Raw genomic sequence first — 12,648 nt, 5'->3', positions numbered from 1 at the left:
CAGTGCTCCATGCAATCCGTGCCCTCTCTAATACCCACCACCTGGTTCCCCCAACCTCCCACCCCCTGCCCCTTCAAAACCCTCAGATTGTTTTTCAGAGTACATAGTTTGTTCTTGTGGATTCTGGATATCATCTGGTTTCATTTCCAAGAATTATTTTCATTAACCCAAGACATCTCTGTTTCCACTCCCAATGAAAGAATACACATTGCTTCATGTGGTTGTTTTCTAAGTCAACTTAAGTGAAGTTTTAAAATTTTCTTACTCTACTGGCAGCATTTGGTGGCAGAATGTCTCATAGGAAACTCTCCCTTCCCGGGCATGGGTCCCTGGGCTTCTTGCCCCAGAAACACAGTGACTGGCACCATGGAAGGTGACGAGCTTCCCCAAGGATGACTCTATTCACCTTACAGCTTTCCTCATCTATAAGGCTGGCATGACTCATGTTGTGTGAGGGGTCAACAGGCCAGGATCCATGGTGAAAAAGAAGGAAATTGTGGAAGACATGACCATTGTGGAGGTACCATCCACGGTAGTTGTGGGCATCATGGGCTATGAAGAAATCACTCAAGGTCTCTGTATGTTTAAGACCATCTTTGCTGAGCACATTCATGATGAGTTAAAGGGCACTTTTATAAGAACTGGCATCAGTCTAAGAAGGCCTTCAACCAAATACTGCAAGTGGCAGGATGATGATTGGCAAGCAGCAGCTAAAGAAGGACCTCAACAGCATGAAGAAGTACTGACAAACCATCTGTGTCATCGCCCAAACCCATATGTCCCTGCTTCCTCTATGCCAGAAGAAAGCCCACCTCATGGACATCCAGGGGACTAGATGCACAGTGGCTGAGAAGCTGGACTAGGCCCATGAGAACCTGGAATAGTAGGTTCTTATGAACCAAGTGTTTCGGCAGGATGAGATGATAGATGTCATTAGTGTCACCAGCCACTGGCACACCAAGAAGCTACCCTGCAAGACCCACCAGGGACTGTGCGAGGTGGGCTGTATTGGGGTATAGCATCCTGCCCAAGTGGCCTTCTCCGTGCAATGGGCTGGGCAAAAAGGCTACCATCACTGCACTGAGATCAACAAGAAGATCTACAAGATTGGCAAGGGCTACCTCATCAAGGATGGCAAACTTAGCAAGAACAATGTTTCCACTGATTTTGATCTTGCAAGAGCATCAACCCTCCACGTTGGCTTTGTCCACTATGATGAAGTGTCCAATGACTTTGTCATGCAGAAAGGCCATGTGATGAGAACCAAGAAGCAAGTGCTTACTCTCCACAAGTTGTTGCTCGTGCAGATCAAATGACAGGCCCTGGAGATTGACCTTAAGTTCATTGACATCACTTCCAAGTTTGACCATGGCTGATTCCAGACTGTGGAGGATAAGGAAGCATTCATGGGACTACTTACGAAATGCCAAACTGGAAAAGCAGCTGCTTAATGTCAGGAGCAGATTGCACAACTGCTGGGATTTCAATAAACATTATCTTCCAGGGGAAAAACAAATTCTTCTAAAAGAAAGAAGAAACATGCAATTATACTGTCTTTTACTAATTATCTACATGAGTGACTCAGATGTATCTATACTGGTGCTCTGGGGTGTGTGTGTGTGTGGATTTGAATTACTATCTGGTGTCACCTGTTTTTTGCCTGAATAATTTCCTTCGTATTTCTTGTAATACAGATTTACTAGCAATGTGTTTTCTTTTTACTATATGATAACATCTTCATTTCACCTTAAGTTTCGAGTGATAGTTTTGGATATAATATTCTTGAGTGATACTTATTTTTTTTTAAGATTTATTTATTTATTTATTTTCAGACAGAGATCATAAGTAGGCAGAGAGGCAGGGAGAGAGGAGGAAGCAGGCTCCCTGCTGAGCAGAGAGCCCGATGCGGGGCTCAATCCCAGGACCCTGGGATCATGACCTGAGCTGAAGGCAGAGGCTTTAACCCACTGAGTCACCCAGGCACCCTGAGTGATACTTATTTTTAAATATTTTTTAAAGGTTTCACTTATTTGTCAGAGAGTGCACAAGCACGAGGGGGAGTGGCAGGCAGGGAGCTCGTTGTGGGACCCTATCCCAACACCCTGGGATCATGAACTGAGCCAAAGGCAGACAGACGCTCAACCCACTGAACCACCCAGGTGTCCCTTGATTTTTAATTTCAGCAATTTGAATATGCAATCCCTCTGTCTTTTGGCTTCCACTGTTTATGAGAAACCTCACCTGTTAATCATATGGGAGTTTCCTTGTATGTGAGAAGTCATTTATCTCTTACAGCTTTTATAATTTTCGCCTTATCTTTAGCTTTGAACATCTGTGTTTTTCTTAATTGGCATTAAGCTTTTTTGATGTGTAGTATTTTCTGTCAAATTTAGATGCTCCCATTCATCTCTTTGAATATTTTTTCTGCTCCTTTCCTCTCCTTGGCTACTTACATTTTGAATATGTTGAATTTTTAATGGTGTCCCACATTTCTCTTGAAGACATTTTTCATTTTTATCTCTGTTCTTCAGATTGAATAATCTCTACTGATACATCTTCAACTTGGTGGATTTTCTTTGGCCAGCTCAAATATACTATTGAGTTTCTCTAGTAGATTTCTCATTTCAGTTACTGTACTTCTCAACTCCAGAATTTCCATTTGGTTCTTTAAAAGTAATTTCTATTTCTTTATTAATAAATCTTAATATGCTATAGCTACCATCTGGGCCCCTTAAAGCAGTATTTACTGCCTGCTTTTCCTGTGTATGCATGGCACATTCCTGTTTCTTTGCATTTCTTATAATCTTTTATTATAAAGCAGGCTTTTTATTATAGTATCTCATAGCAACTCTGGATAATGATCCTCCTCCTATAAGGGATCAGCATTTACTTGGTTATTTCCCCCGCAGTATGCAGCCTGATATTATCTCTTTTAGTCTAGCCACCTAAGTGTTATCTCTGGGTGGGCATAATGCACTTATTGCTAAGATTTTTACCCTTTACCATTGGATATGAATGTACTCAGAGGCTGTTGTCAGGGAGTTTTCTCTTGACCCACGTTCAGCCAGGGACTGGTAACTGGGAAGATCCTTCTCTTTTCTGGGAGGGCACAGTTTTAGACATGTAACAGTCTTCCAGACTGCCAAGGAGGAGTGTGATTTTATTTTTAAGCCTGTGTTCCTAATACTCACCTCTAGATGAGAACAACTCATTGTTCAGTGTTTGGTCAAGTTCCTTTTGCCAGCGAAGTGTTTGCTCTGTGTTGATGGGTCTACATATACTGGAAAATGCTTTTAAGTCTGTCCCATGTTCTGCTCTAATTGTCCTGAGTAGGTGCAGACTAGCACATGTACAGTCTCTTTAATCCTAAGTTGACTTTGCTCCCAGGAGGGCTCTTTCTGGTTCCCTCTTGGTTTCTCTTTACTAAAATTCTGGCTGTTCTGCTGCTTTGCTTGCACCAGCTCCTCCTAATTGCTCTCCACCAAGATCCCCATTGTTTTTGACAATGTCCTTAGGGACAGAGTTCTCCATGCTGTTTCAAATGAAGGCAGTCCCCCAGGCAGAGAGGTGGAATTCTTTGTTCTCATTGCATACCTTCGCACTAAGAAAGGACCTGTGCACCACTGAACCAAAGCTGGGGTGTGGGGGCAAGGGGCGAAGAGTGAAAACACCACTCCCTAAGTGGACACTGGGCCATGGTGTCAGTCCTTGGTATTCTGAGTTATCCTCTCCTTGACTGAAACATCCAAACTTTGAGTAAGCTAGCGTGGAAAAATCAGGGCCTCAGTATTCTCACCCTGCACACAGAATAGTTTGCTTCCACTCAAAGAATGGAGGCTGGGTGGTGAAGGTATCATCAGTCTTCTTGGCTGTGCCTGTGAGGAATAAATTTCTTCAACACAGAATTGGGGGGTAAAAAATGCAGGCAGCTACCCCTGCCAGGGTGAAATCACAGCCCTGGAGTGGGAGCTGGGGGGAGGAGCCCTACTTCCTCCCAACATCTTTACCACACCTGCCTAAATAGAATACCTAAGGTCAAGCTTCTGTAACACAGACCTAGTATGGTAGAGGTTATGTAGATAATTCTTCAGATGCCAGACTCTTGCTATTCTTACTGATATTTAATAGGTTTTCTTGAATCAATGTTTTTCCAATTGATATATGACCTCTGCATAATTTCTAGAGATTTTTAAATTATTGTTTTTAAAAAAATAATTTCCAACAGTTAAGTTGTTCTGCTGCAAAGAAGGTCTACTGAGCGGCTCACTTCAATGTTCTGGAAATTTCAGCCTTCAATATATTTTTAAACTTAGCTTCTTAGTGGAAATGTCCAGCAAAAAGAGAAATGGAGTAGGTGTCAAGAGCCAGGGTTTTCATTCCAACTTGGTCTCTCGCAAAACCAGTGATTTCTCCTGAAATTCGGTTTCCGAATGAGGAAATTACATTAAAGGCCTCTATATTGCAACTCTAAATACCCTATGCTTTTATAAAGTAGAAATGGGAATAGAAGGTAATCAGTGAAAAATGTTCTGTAGCTGTGTGAGAACAGGATATAAGAAAACAATCCACTGCCTTTTTAAGCCAAAACTGTTCCAACTTGTAATTAGAACAATTCTAATTCTACTTAATCAAAATACTAGTTTTGCATGCTTTGCAGTAAAAAAAATTTGTCACCCCAAAGGTTTCCTTCCTAACCATTAGAACTGAAAAACTTGGGGCAACGGAAAGTTGCCTTTCACTGACTGGTCATCAAAAATATAACAGCTTAATGCTAAGTGAAAGCACTATAATTTACTACCATTTTACCTATATTATGAAATCTGCAAATAATTACTTTCTTTCTGTGACAATTCCAAGTTTTCACCTTCTGCATAAGGCTCTAAGGCCATACCCCAGGGTGTCTATTAATTATTCATACTTACTCTGAGTGTGTGAATGACAAAATACCAGTTCTCCCTATGTATTGCAGAAAAAAAGTTGCTTCAATGGGCCACCCATTTCTAGTCACAAAGATATACTGTTTATTTAGTAATGATTATCTATACAAATTGCTATAACAATAAAACTAATAAAGAAACTCCCTTGCTTAGTTGTTTTTGTCTTAACTAAATAGTTTTAACCAGCGTACTTGATTTAATATGTCCTTTACTATATATAGTTTACATTCAAAATCTATATACTCAAAGCAGGGGGAAAAGGGACTTTTTATAATTTAAGAAAGCTGCTAATGCAAATATATATAAAAGCTTTCAATTATTACTCTACAACAGAACATCCTATGATAAAGGTAGAAGGTATATATGAATTATAAAAATACACTGGCAAAAGTTGCTACTCACTGATACATCCAGCAATTAGGAAGGATGACAGCAAGATGACAACATGGAAAAAGTGACCCAGAAACAAAAATTCATATAATCTTTAAATGCCTTATCCTTAAAGCAAAATTATCTATCTATCTATCTATCTATCTATGTGGGGGGCACGGAGGGAGAGAGAGAATCTTAAGCAGGTTCAATGCCCAACTCAGTGCCCAACGCAGGGCTTGATCCCATGACCCTGTGATCATGACCTGAAAGCAAGAGTTGAATGCTTAACAGACTGAGCCATGGAGGTGCCCTTTAAAACTTACTTTTATACTAACCATTTGTACAAACTGATCTTCATCAACATCTAAGGGAAAAGGCAAAATACTTATCATAAGGTATATAAAAGGTGTACATCCCTGTAAAGTAAATGCATACTTTGAGTTTGTCCACATGCCTAGGCCTCTTTTTGATTCTCATAGTTAACCCTCACATTTGAACTGCTGAAAAGAACTTCCAAATGAACCTATCCATTCACCAAGATATTTCTATGTTAAAAACCCTAAGGAAGGCATCAGTTTTTCTGATCCCAAATTACTCGTTTCAATTTTTGCAAATTGGGATTCCCTTTAGGAAGGAAATATGCAATTTTAAAAATACAGGGATATAAGAAATAAAACCCCATCATCTTACTCCATTTTCAGAGCCCATATTCTAAAACTGTAGCTTATTCATCCCAATCCATTAAAAAATTATGTTTCAATATTGATTTAAAAAGTTTATACTTTATACACCTTTATGTGAATATGTAATATTGTAATGTAAAATTATTGTTATAATGAATGCCACTTTTCTTGATGTTTTCTTCTGAGTGAGTTATCCTAGGAAGCTTTCCTTTTGTTTATTATTTCACTGTATGGAACCATCTTAATATGATGAATTTAAGAGAAAATATTTAAGACTTACTTAATGGCCCTAACAATAACTGTTTTTTAGGTTATTCAAGTTTTTATTAGCTGAAAATACTGGCTAATGACCACATTATCCAATGGTCTTGAGACCACCTTTAATCATATGAAAAGAAAATAGCTTTTTCAAAAAGAAAAGAAGCTATTTAAATTGGAAAAGAGAGGAGCTTCTAAGTGAACATATACCAACATTTTATTAACAGGTAAAACTTGATCATTTTGTGTGGACTCTTCCTTGTTAAGTCACATTTAAAGGAACTCATTAAATTACTGAAGAAGGAAGGGAAGATCTTGTAATAAATTCTGACGTGTCACTGATTAAAGTTCCAATTATCTAGAGTACATATACATAACTTTCTCCTATTTACCTCAAGGTCATTAATAATCTTTAAGTGGTTGCTGCTTTATATACAATTGTGAGCATGTGCACACACACATATCTGTGTATGCATACATTCCATTTAGTTTTTTCTTTATATAGCTTCAGACAGCAAAAGCACTATAGTTAAGATGGAAATAGAAGGGCAATTAACTTCCTAAGCTTTTTAGATCATTCCCAGTACAACTGTCAAATTATATCAGGGTTTTAAGTGTTAAAGAGAAAGGCATAAATTTTGGTCCCAAACAAGAGCAATAACTCATTTTGATGAAAAAAATAAAATTCCCACTGCTAGAGATGCTGGTTAATGATGAAGAACATTCTACATACATACATGAGAATTAAGGTTTTTCCTTCAAAAACTATACAGTGGCAGATTTTAAAAAATGAAGATGTACGTATCTATTTTTGAAGTATGTCAGCGGGGAGGGAGGAGGAGAAACAATGAACCTACACTGCCCTCTTTTAAAAAGAAAAAAAAAAAGAAATGGATACTTTTCATCTAAACTATAAGCATAAAGGAGACTTAAAAAACTATTAAAATTTGGAATCCAATGTAATTCATCTGATTATGGATATCAAATGGCTATCAGGCCCCCCAAAATGGAAATGGGAAAAGTGAAATAGTAACAAAAAACATGCTTTAGGCATAACTAAGGCAGTAACAAGAAGGTAATTTGGGGCTAAATGCATATGTCACATTAAATATTGTGAAAGATGTAAAACTCAAATTTCTTTTCAAACAAATCTTATCTAAAAAAAGGATTATAGAAAATGGGAATGTATGATTTTTTTTAATAAAACAATTCTGCTTCAGTGCAAATGTGTCAAAAAAAAATGTCTCATGCAACTTAGCAGGAACAGTTTCCACAGCCTTTCACACTGTTGACAATTTCTTCTTGTAGTTTCTTCCTTTCCTCCTCTTTGGACATATTTTCTTTCTTTGCATCCCATGTGGGGTTATTATGGTTCTGCACACGGCTACTTTGTGTATGCCACATTTCTGAATAGATACTGCCAGGGTTTGCAAGCAAACCATGGTGGGTACCACGTTCAGCTATCTTACCCTAAAAAGCAAAAGCAAGAGAAACATAGAAAAAGGTCATATAACTAGCATAATAACTGAAAATACATAGTAATTTCTAACTAAGGATTTTGAAGGATTTCCATTCATTAAAATACCTCTCCCAATTCTTTATCCATAGCACAAGTAGGAAAAATTGAGGTAGGGATGCTTTCTTCACTATTAAGGTATTAGTGTAGTGAACAAACAAAAAGCTATGAAATCCCATATACTGTAAGCCATTTCACTTAAAAGAAATGAAATTTTAATGTTTTATTTTTAATTTTGAAGGGCAGAAAAGGAAGGTGAAAAATTTTAAAGGTGATTGTAATTGGTAAATATTTAATCAAAAGCACTGTGATTTGTAACAGGGACTTAAATACCCTGAAATCCTTATGTATACTTTAAAATAAAAGATTTCTCCATGAAAAGCTTATTTCTTCCAGTAACTATTTTTGTTAACAACAGACATTAAACTTAACATTACAGATTTGGTATAGATTCCAAACTCGTATCTACAATTAATTTGCCTCTGACAGCTACTGTTAAACATGGTGGGAGACAAAAGGAGTTTTGTCACTTTTACTGGTACTCCCAGTTATAGGACCTTTACAAATATACCCTTAAGCAAAACAACTAAAATTTGTTTCACATCTGAGTGGTTAATTTAAGACTCCTCTTTCTTTGCTAGCTAGGCAGTTTAAAAAAGAACTATTTTGCTCAGCTATTTAAATTCCTCTGGATTGTGAAGAACATAGTTCTCAACCTAGGTATGTGTGGATCACTTCATTGGCACAAACTCCCCTTGGATTACATGGTTTATATTTTTCTATTTACCATTATCAAAACAAAATCCTCAGTGAAAACTTCATCAAAAGTTTCTAGAAAAAATAAAATTATTTTTGTGGACATACCAATGAAATAAATCACAAATAATTATCCTATAGTAAAAATGTATAAAATATATTTTAAATTACTTTTATTTATATTAAAGCACAAATGTATATATCTTTAAAAGTAAGATTAAAAGCTTATAACAAAAAGGTCTTTTGTCTCCTCCCTCATACCTATCTCCTTCCTATCCACAAATTCATAGCTATTTCTTCTGGTATTTAAAAATACATATATGAATATATACATGTATTATGAAATTCAGCACTCCTATACTACCCCACATTACCACTGTTTCATTTTTACACTCTTCTAATAACATTGGTTATAGCACAAGTGTTGTTTAAGTTAATATTCAGTGTTTACCTTATTATGACCATGTAAAGCATTACCTGCTGAGTCAAGTAAGATACTAGAATTTTATATATTTTTTCTTGTAAAATTTTTGTTCTTCCTGGACTTAGTAACTGCCACACTTTTTTTGTTTTCTTAGTTTTCTATGTCACTATTGGTAATTCTCTCTAAACTTTCTTCCAGAATTATAAAGACTGTCTAAATACTGTTTTTCTCATAATCAATTGTATTAGGAGATCTATTAGTTCAATCCCCCATGACGATCACCGCTTTGAGACAATCCTCTCACAACTTTTAAGGCTGTTTTATTTATCCTCAACACTAAAATTTTATGGTATGTGTTCTGGTGTGTGTGTGTTTTCTTTTCCATTCATTGTGCTGGGTACTTGGTAGGCCCTTTCAATATGGAAATACATGCTTCTCCCAGTTTAGCAACTGCCACATTTGCTTTTTCTCACTTCATCATCTAAATTTACACTGCTTTTTGCTAATTCATTTGAGAATGAGTTACAAACATCATTACATTTCGCTCCTAAATATTTCATTAGCATGTATCTCCTAAAAACAAGAATATTTTCGTATTGACTAGAATATAAATATTTATAGAATAGAATACAAATATTTATAGAAATTTATCTAACATATAGTCCATAGTCAAATTTCATCTGCTGTCCCAATAATATATCCTTTATATACATATTTTTCCACCCAGAATCCAATTAGGATCAATACATTGAATTTATAAGTTTTTGAGTCTGTGGGGTATAAAATACCCAGGTGTGTTTTTTAAAGAATGCCATTTAAGTTGTTTTTGTTTAGTGCTCCTGATTATTAGATCCAGGCTAAACATTTTTGGTAGAAATATAATACAGGTGATGATGTGCCCCTCTGCATCAGTTCAGGAAGTACACAATGTCAATTTACTCCACAATTAATAATATTAAGTTTGATCCTTTGATTAAGGGAGTGTACCAGATTTCTCTATTTTTTTTATTCTTACTTAATTTTTATTAAGCACCAGCTTAATACTACAGAAAGTTCCAATCACCCTTCAACAACCCATTCTTCCCTCCCCCAACCAAATTCTTGATAAAGAGCTCAAGTGAAGACACTTCTCTTCACTTCGCTCTCTTCTCTTCACTTCGCTCTCTTCTCTCTTCTGTATAAAACTTTAACAAATAAAGACAAATAACTGTGTACATCTTGCTGTAAAATGCTGCTCACGGCTGTGGAAAATGTCTGCCCAGGCTCTTTTCACTGTCCAGGTCCTGAAAGACTCTTGTTCATGAACTGTCTCTTCTTCACAAAGCAAGTCCACCACTTGCTAGGTTTATCATTCTGAAGGTCAAAAACTTTTTTTTACAGTCTCAGTCCAGTCTCTTGTCTCAGCTGCTGTAAGTAGGCCCTCATCACCTCATTTACCTGTTTGTTTGCCGGTTTGGCATAAATCACATGGAAATAAATAAATAAATAAATAAATAAAATAAAACGTGGAAAACCAGACTCTCCAGGAATGGGAAAATTAGTGATTCCCAGCATATACATTTCTTTTTCACCTTGGCTTTTGGAACTGCACTTTTGGAGTTTCTTTAGGCACTCAGAAATGTAGAGAGTTACATATATCAAGGTTCTATCAGCTTCATTCTTAATCTCATAGTTTTTGAAGAAGACATTGGCCTTGAAGTAATAGATGGCTTCACCCACAATATCTGTATCTTTTGTCTCTCTAGAGGCAGGTCCTTTGAACTGACTTCTGATAGGCAACAGTGCCACATTTCCAATGAGTTTGGTGTCCGGATCCATGAGAGATGAGTGGTAAGCCGGCATCTTGGCGGTGCCCCGGTTTCAAGCAAGACGAGGAGAAATTTCTCTATTTTAAAGGTACTTTTTCTCTTTGAAATTAATCTATGGGTTACATTTTCAAACTGTATAAATAATCCATTCCCCAATATTTTTTTCACCATAGGGTTTTAGCAATCAATGATGATTTTTAGCTGTAGTCATTATTACAATGGTAGTTGCAAAATATGATTTTCTAAATTTATCATTCCTTCTACAAGTGATAGTTGGCATGCTTCTTAAAGACCTTTCCCCATCAACAGATGAATGGATAAAGAAGATGTGGTATATATACACAATGGAATACTAAGGAACCAATCAAAGGAAATGAAATCTTGCCATTTGCGACGACGTGGATGGAACTAGAGGGTATCATGATTACTGAAATAAGTCAATTGGAGAAAGACAACTATCATATGATCTCCCTGATATGAGGAAGTGGAGATGCAACATGGGGGGTTAAGGGGGTAGGAGAAGAATAAATGAAACAAGATGGGATTGGGAGGGAGACAAACCATAAGTGACTCTTAATCTCACAAAACAAACTGAGGGTTGCTGGGGGGAGGGGGGTTGGGAGAGGCAGGTAGGGTTATGGACATTGGGGAGGGTATGTGCTATGGTGAGTGCTGTGAAGTGTGTAAACCTGGCGATTCACAGACCTGTAACCCTGGGGATAAAAATACATTATATGTTTATAAAAAATAATAATAATAAATAAATTTTAAATAAAAGAAGAAGACCTTTCCCCATACTTCTGTATTGTTGTGAAATTATAGGTTAGTTTTTTTACTGAACATGCTATAATTCATAAGTATCATTTTTTTTTTTGATGTTCGAATTATCCCACATTAGGCCAGTGGGAGCCCACACAAAATGGTTTTTGTGTCTTTGTGAGAGGTATTCATTAGTTTTCTCACTCCAGATACTGCATTAGTCATTTATTCAAAGAATTTTGGTTCCTTTTAGTGAGGAACAGTATTTAGTGCTCAAGATCTATGTGCTAGTTATACTTACTACTGCTGGGATTTCACTGCTTCTAGGTCTTTTCAGTGAAAAGTTAGGAACTTCTTTATCATCTTCTGATAATTCTGTTCCAGTATAACATCACAAGGTTGCCCCTCTTCTTCCCACATTCCATTTTTATCTTTCTTCTCCCAAGTAAGATTACTGTTTTACAACAACATTAATATATTTACTCATATGCGCACTCTTAAAATATACAAAAAAGAATTTTGAATAGGCTCCTTCCATACTACTAATTATAACAAAATTAGTTTCAAATTTTTATTTACTTTTGACCTTATATTCCACTAAGGGTAAATAATCAGAGTAATGTGTTCAACAGTCACTTGGATTGTTTTTCTTTTGCACGTTTGTTACCAATTTGTTATGCAGTTAGTTCTACTTCTATTTGTAATCACTTTTTGTTTTTCTCTGTCCTTGCTGAGGTTCAAAAATTTAAATATATAAAAACATTACCATGGTTCAAAAGTAAAAATAATACAAAAAAGGGAGCTAAGATGGTAGAGTAGGAGACCACAGGCTTGATACATCCCCCAAACAAAGCTGGATAAATATTAACTCATTCTGAATAGCCAAGAAATCAATCTGAGGACTGACAGAACAAACCGCACAATTAGAGGGAGAAGAGGCTACATTGTGGAAAATAGGAGATGCAGAGACCTGGTTTGGGAGAGAAATAGATAACTGGTGCTGCAGAGAGGAAGGAGCCCAGGTTGCAGAGGGAGGTGAGAGAGAAAGGAATGCAGAGGGGATCACACAATGAAAATACTTCCCAAACTCATTAACTGAGAAAACAAGGGGATGATTTCCATGGTTTTTTTCCTG

General features: G+C 36.6%; 1 protein-coding gene and 2 pseudogenes across 3 annotated transcripts in view; 1 reads left to right on the top strand and 2 right to left on the bottom strand.

Annotated features, from left to right (window-relative positions):
- The first annotated feature begins 290 nt into the window (after positions 1-290).
- On the top strand, positions 291-1,451 carry LOC111160911 (annotated as a pseudogene).
- A 5,982-nt stretch (positions 1,452-7,433) lies between these two features.
- The window catches only part of LOC111160920 (ATP binding cassette subfamily B member 7), a 155,675-nt gene continuing 150,460 nt past the window's right edge, over positions 7,434-12,648 (bottom strand). For all 3 annotated transcript variants that reach the window (XM_022524303.1, XM_022524306.1, XM_022524304.1), the window contains one exon: positions 7,434-7,720. In XM_022524303.1, the coding sequence (XP_022380011.1) occupies positions 7,505-7,720 (216 nt within the window). In that variant the 3' untranslated portion in view covers positions 7,434-7,504. The remainder of the gene's footprint in view (positions 7,721-12,648) is intronic.
- On the bottom strand, positions 10,321-10,824 carry LOC111160921 (annotated as a pseudogene).

Source organism: Enhydra lutris, unplaced genomic scaffold (assembly GCF_002288905.1).
Source record: "Enhydra lutris kenyoni isolate GAN:26980312 unplaced genomic scaffold, ASM228890v2 scaffoldscaffold79, whole genome shotgun sequence".
Classification (NCBI taxonomy): Eukaryota; Metazoa; Chordata; class Mammalia; order Carnivora; family Mustelidae; genus Enhydra; species Enhydra lutris.
The sequence above is the reverse complement of the archived record's forward strand: the minus strand, read 5'-3'. Positions and strand labels throughout refer to the sequence as shown.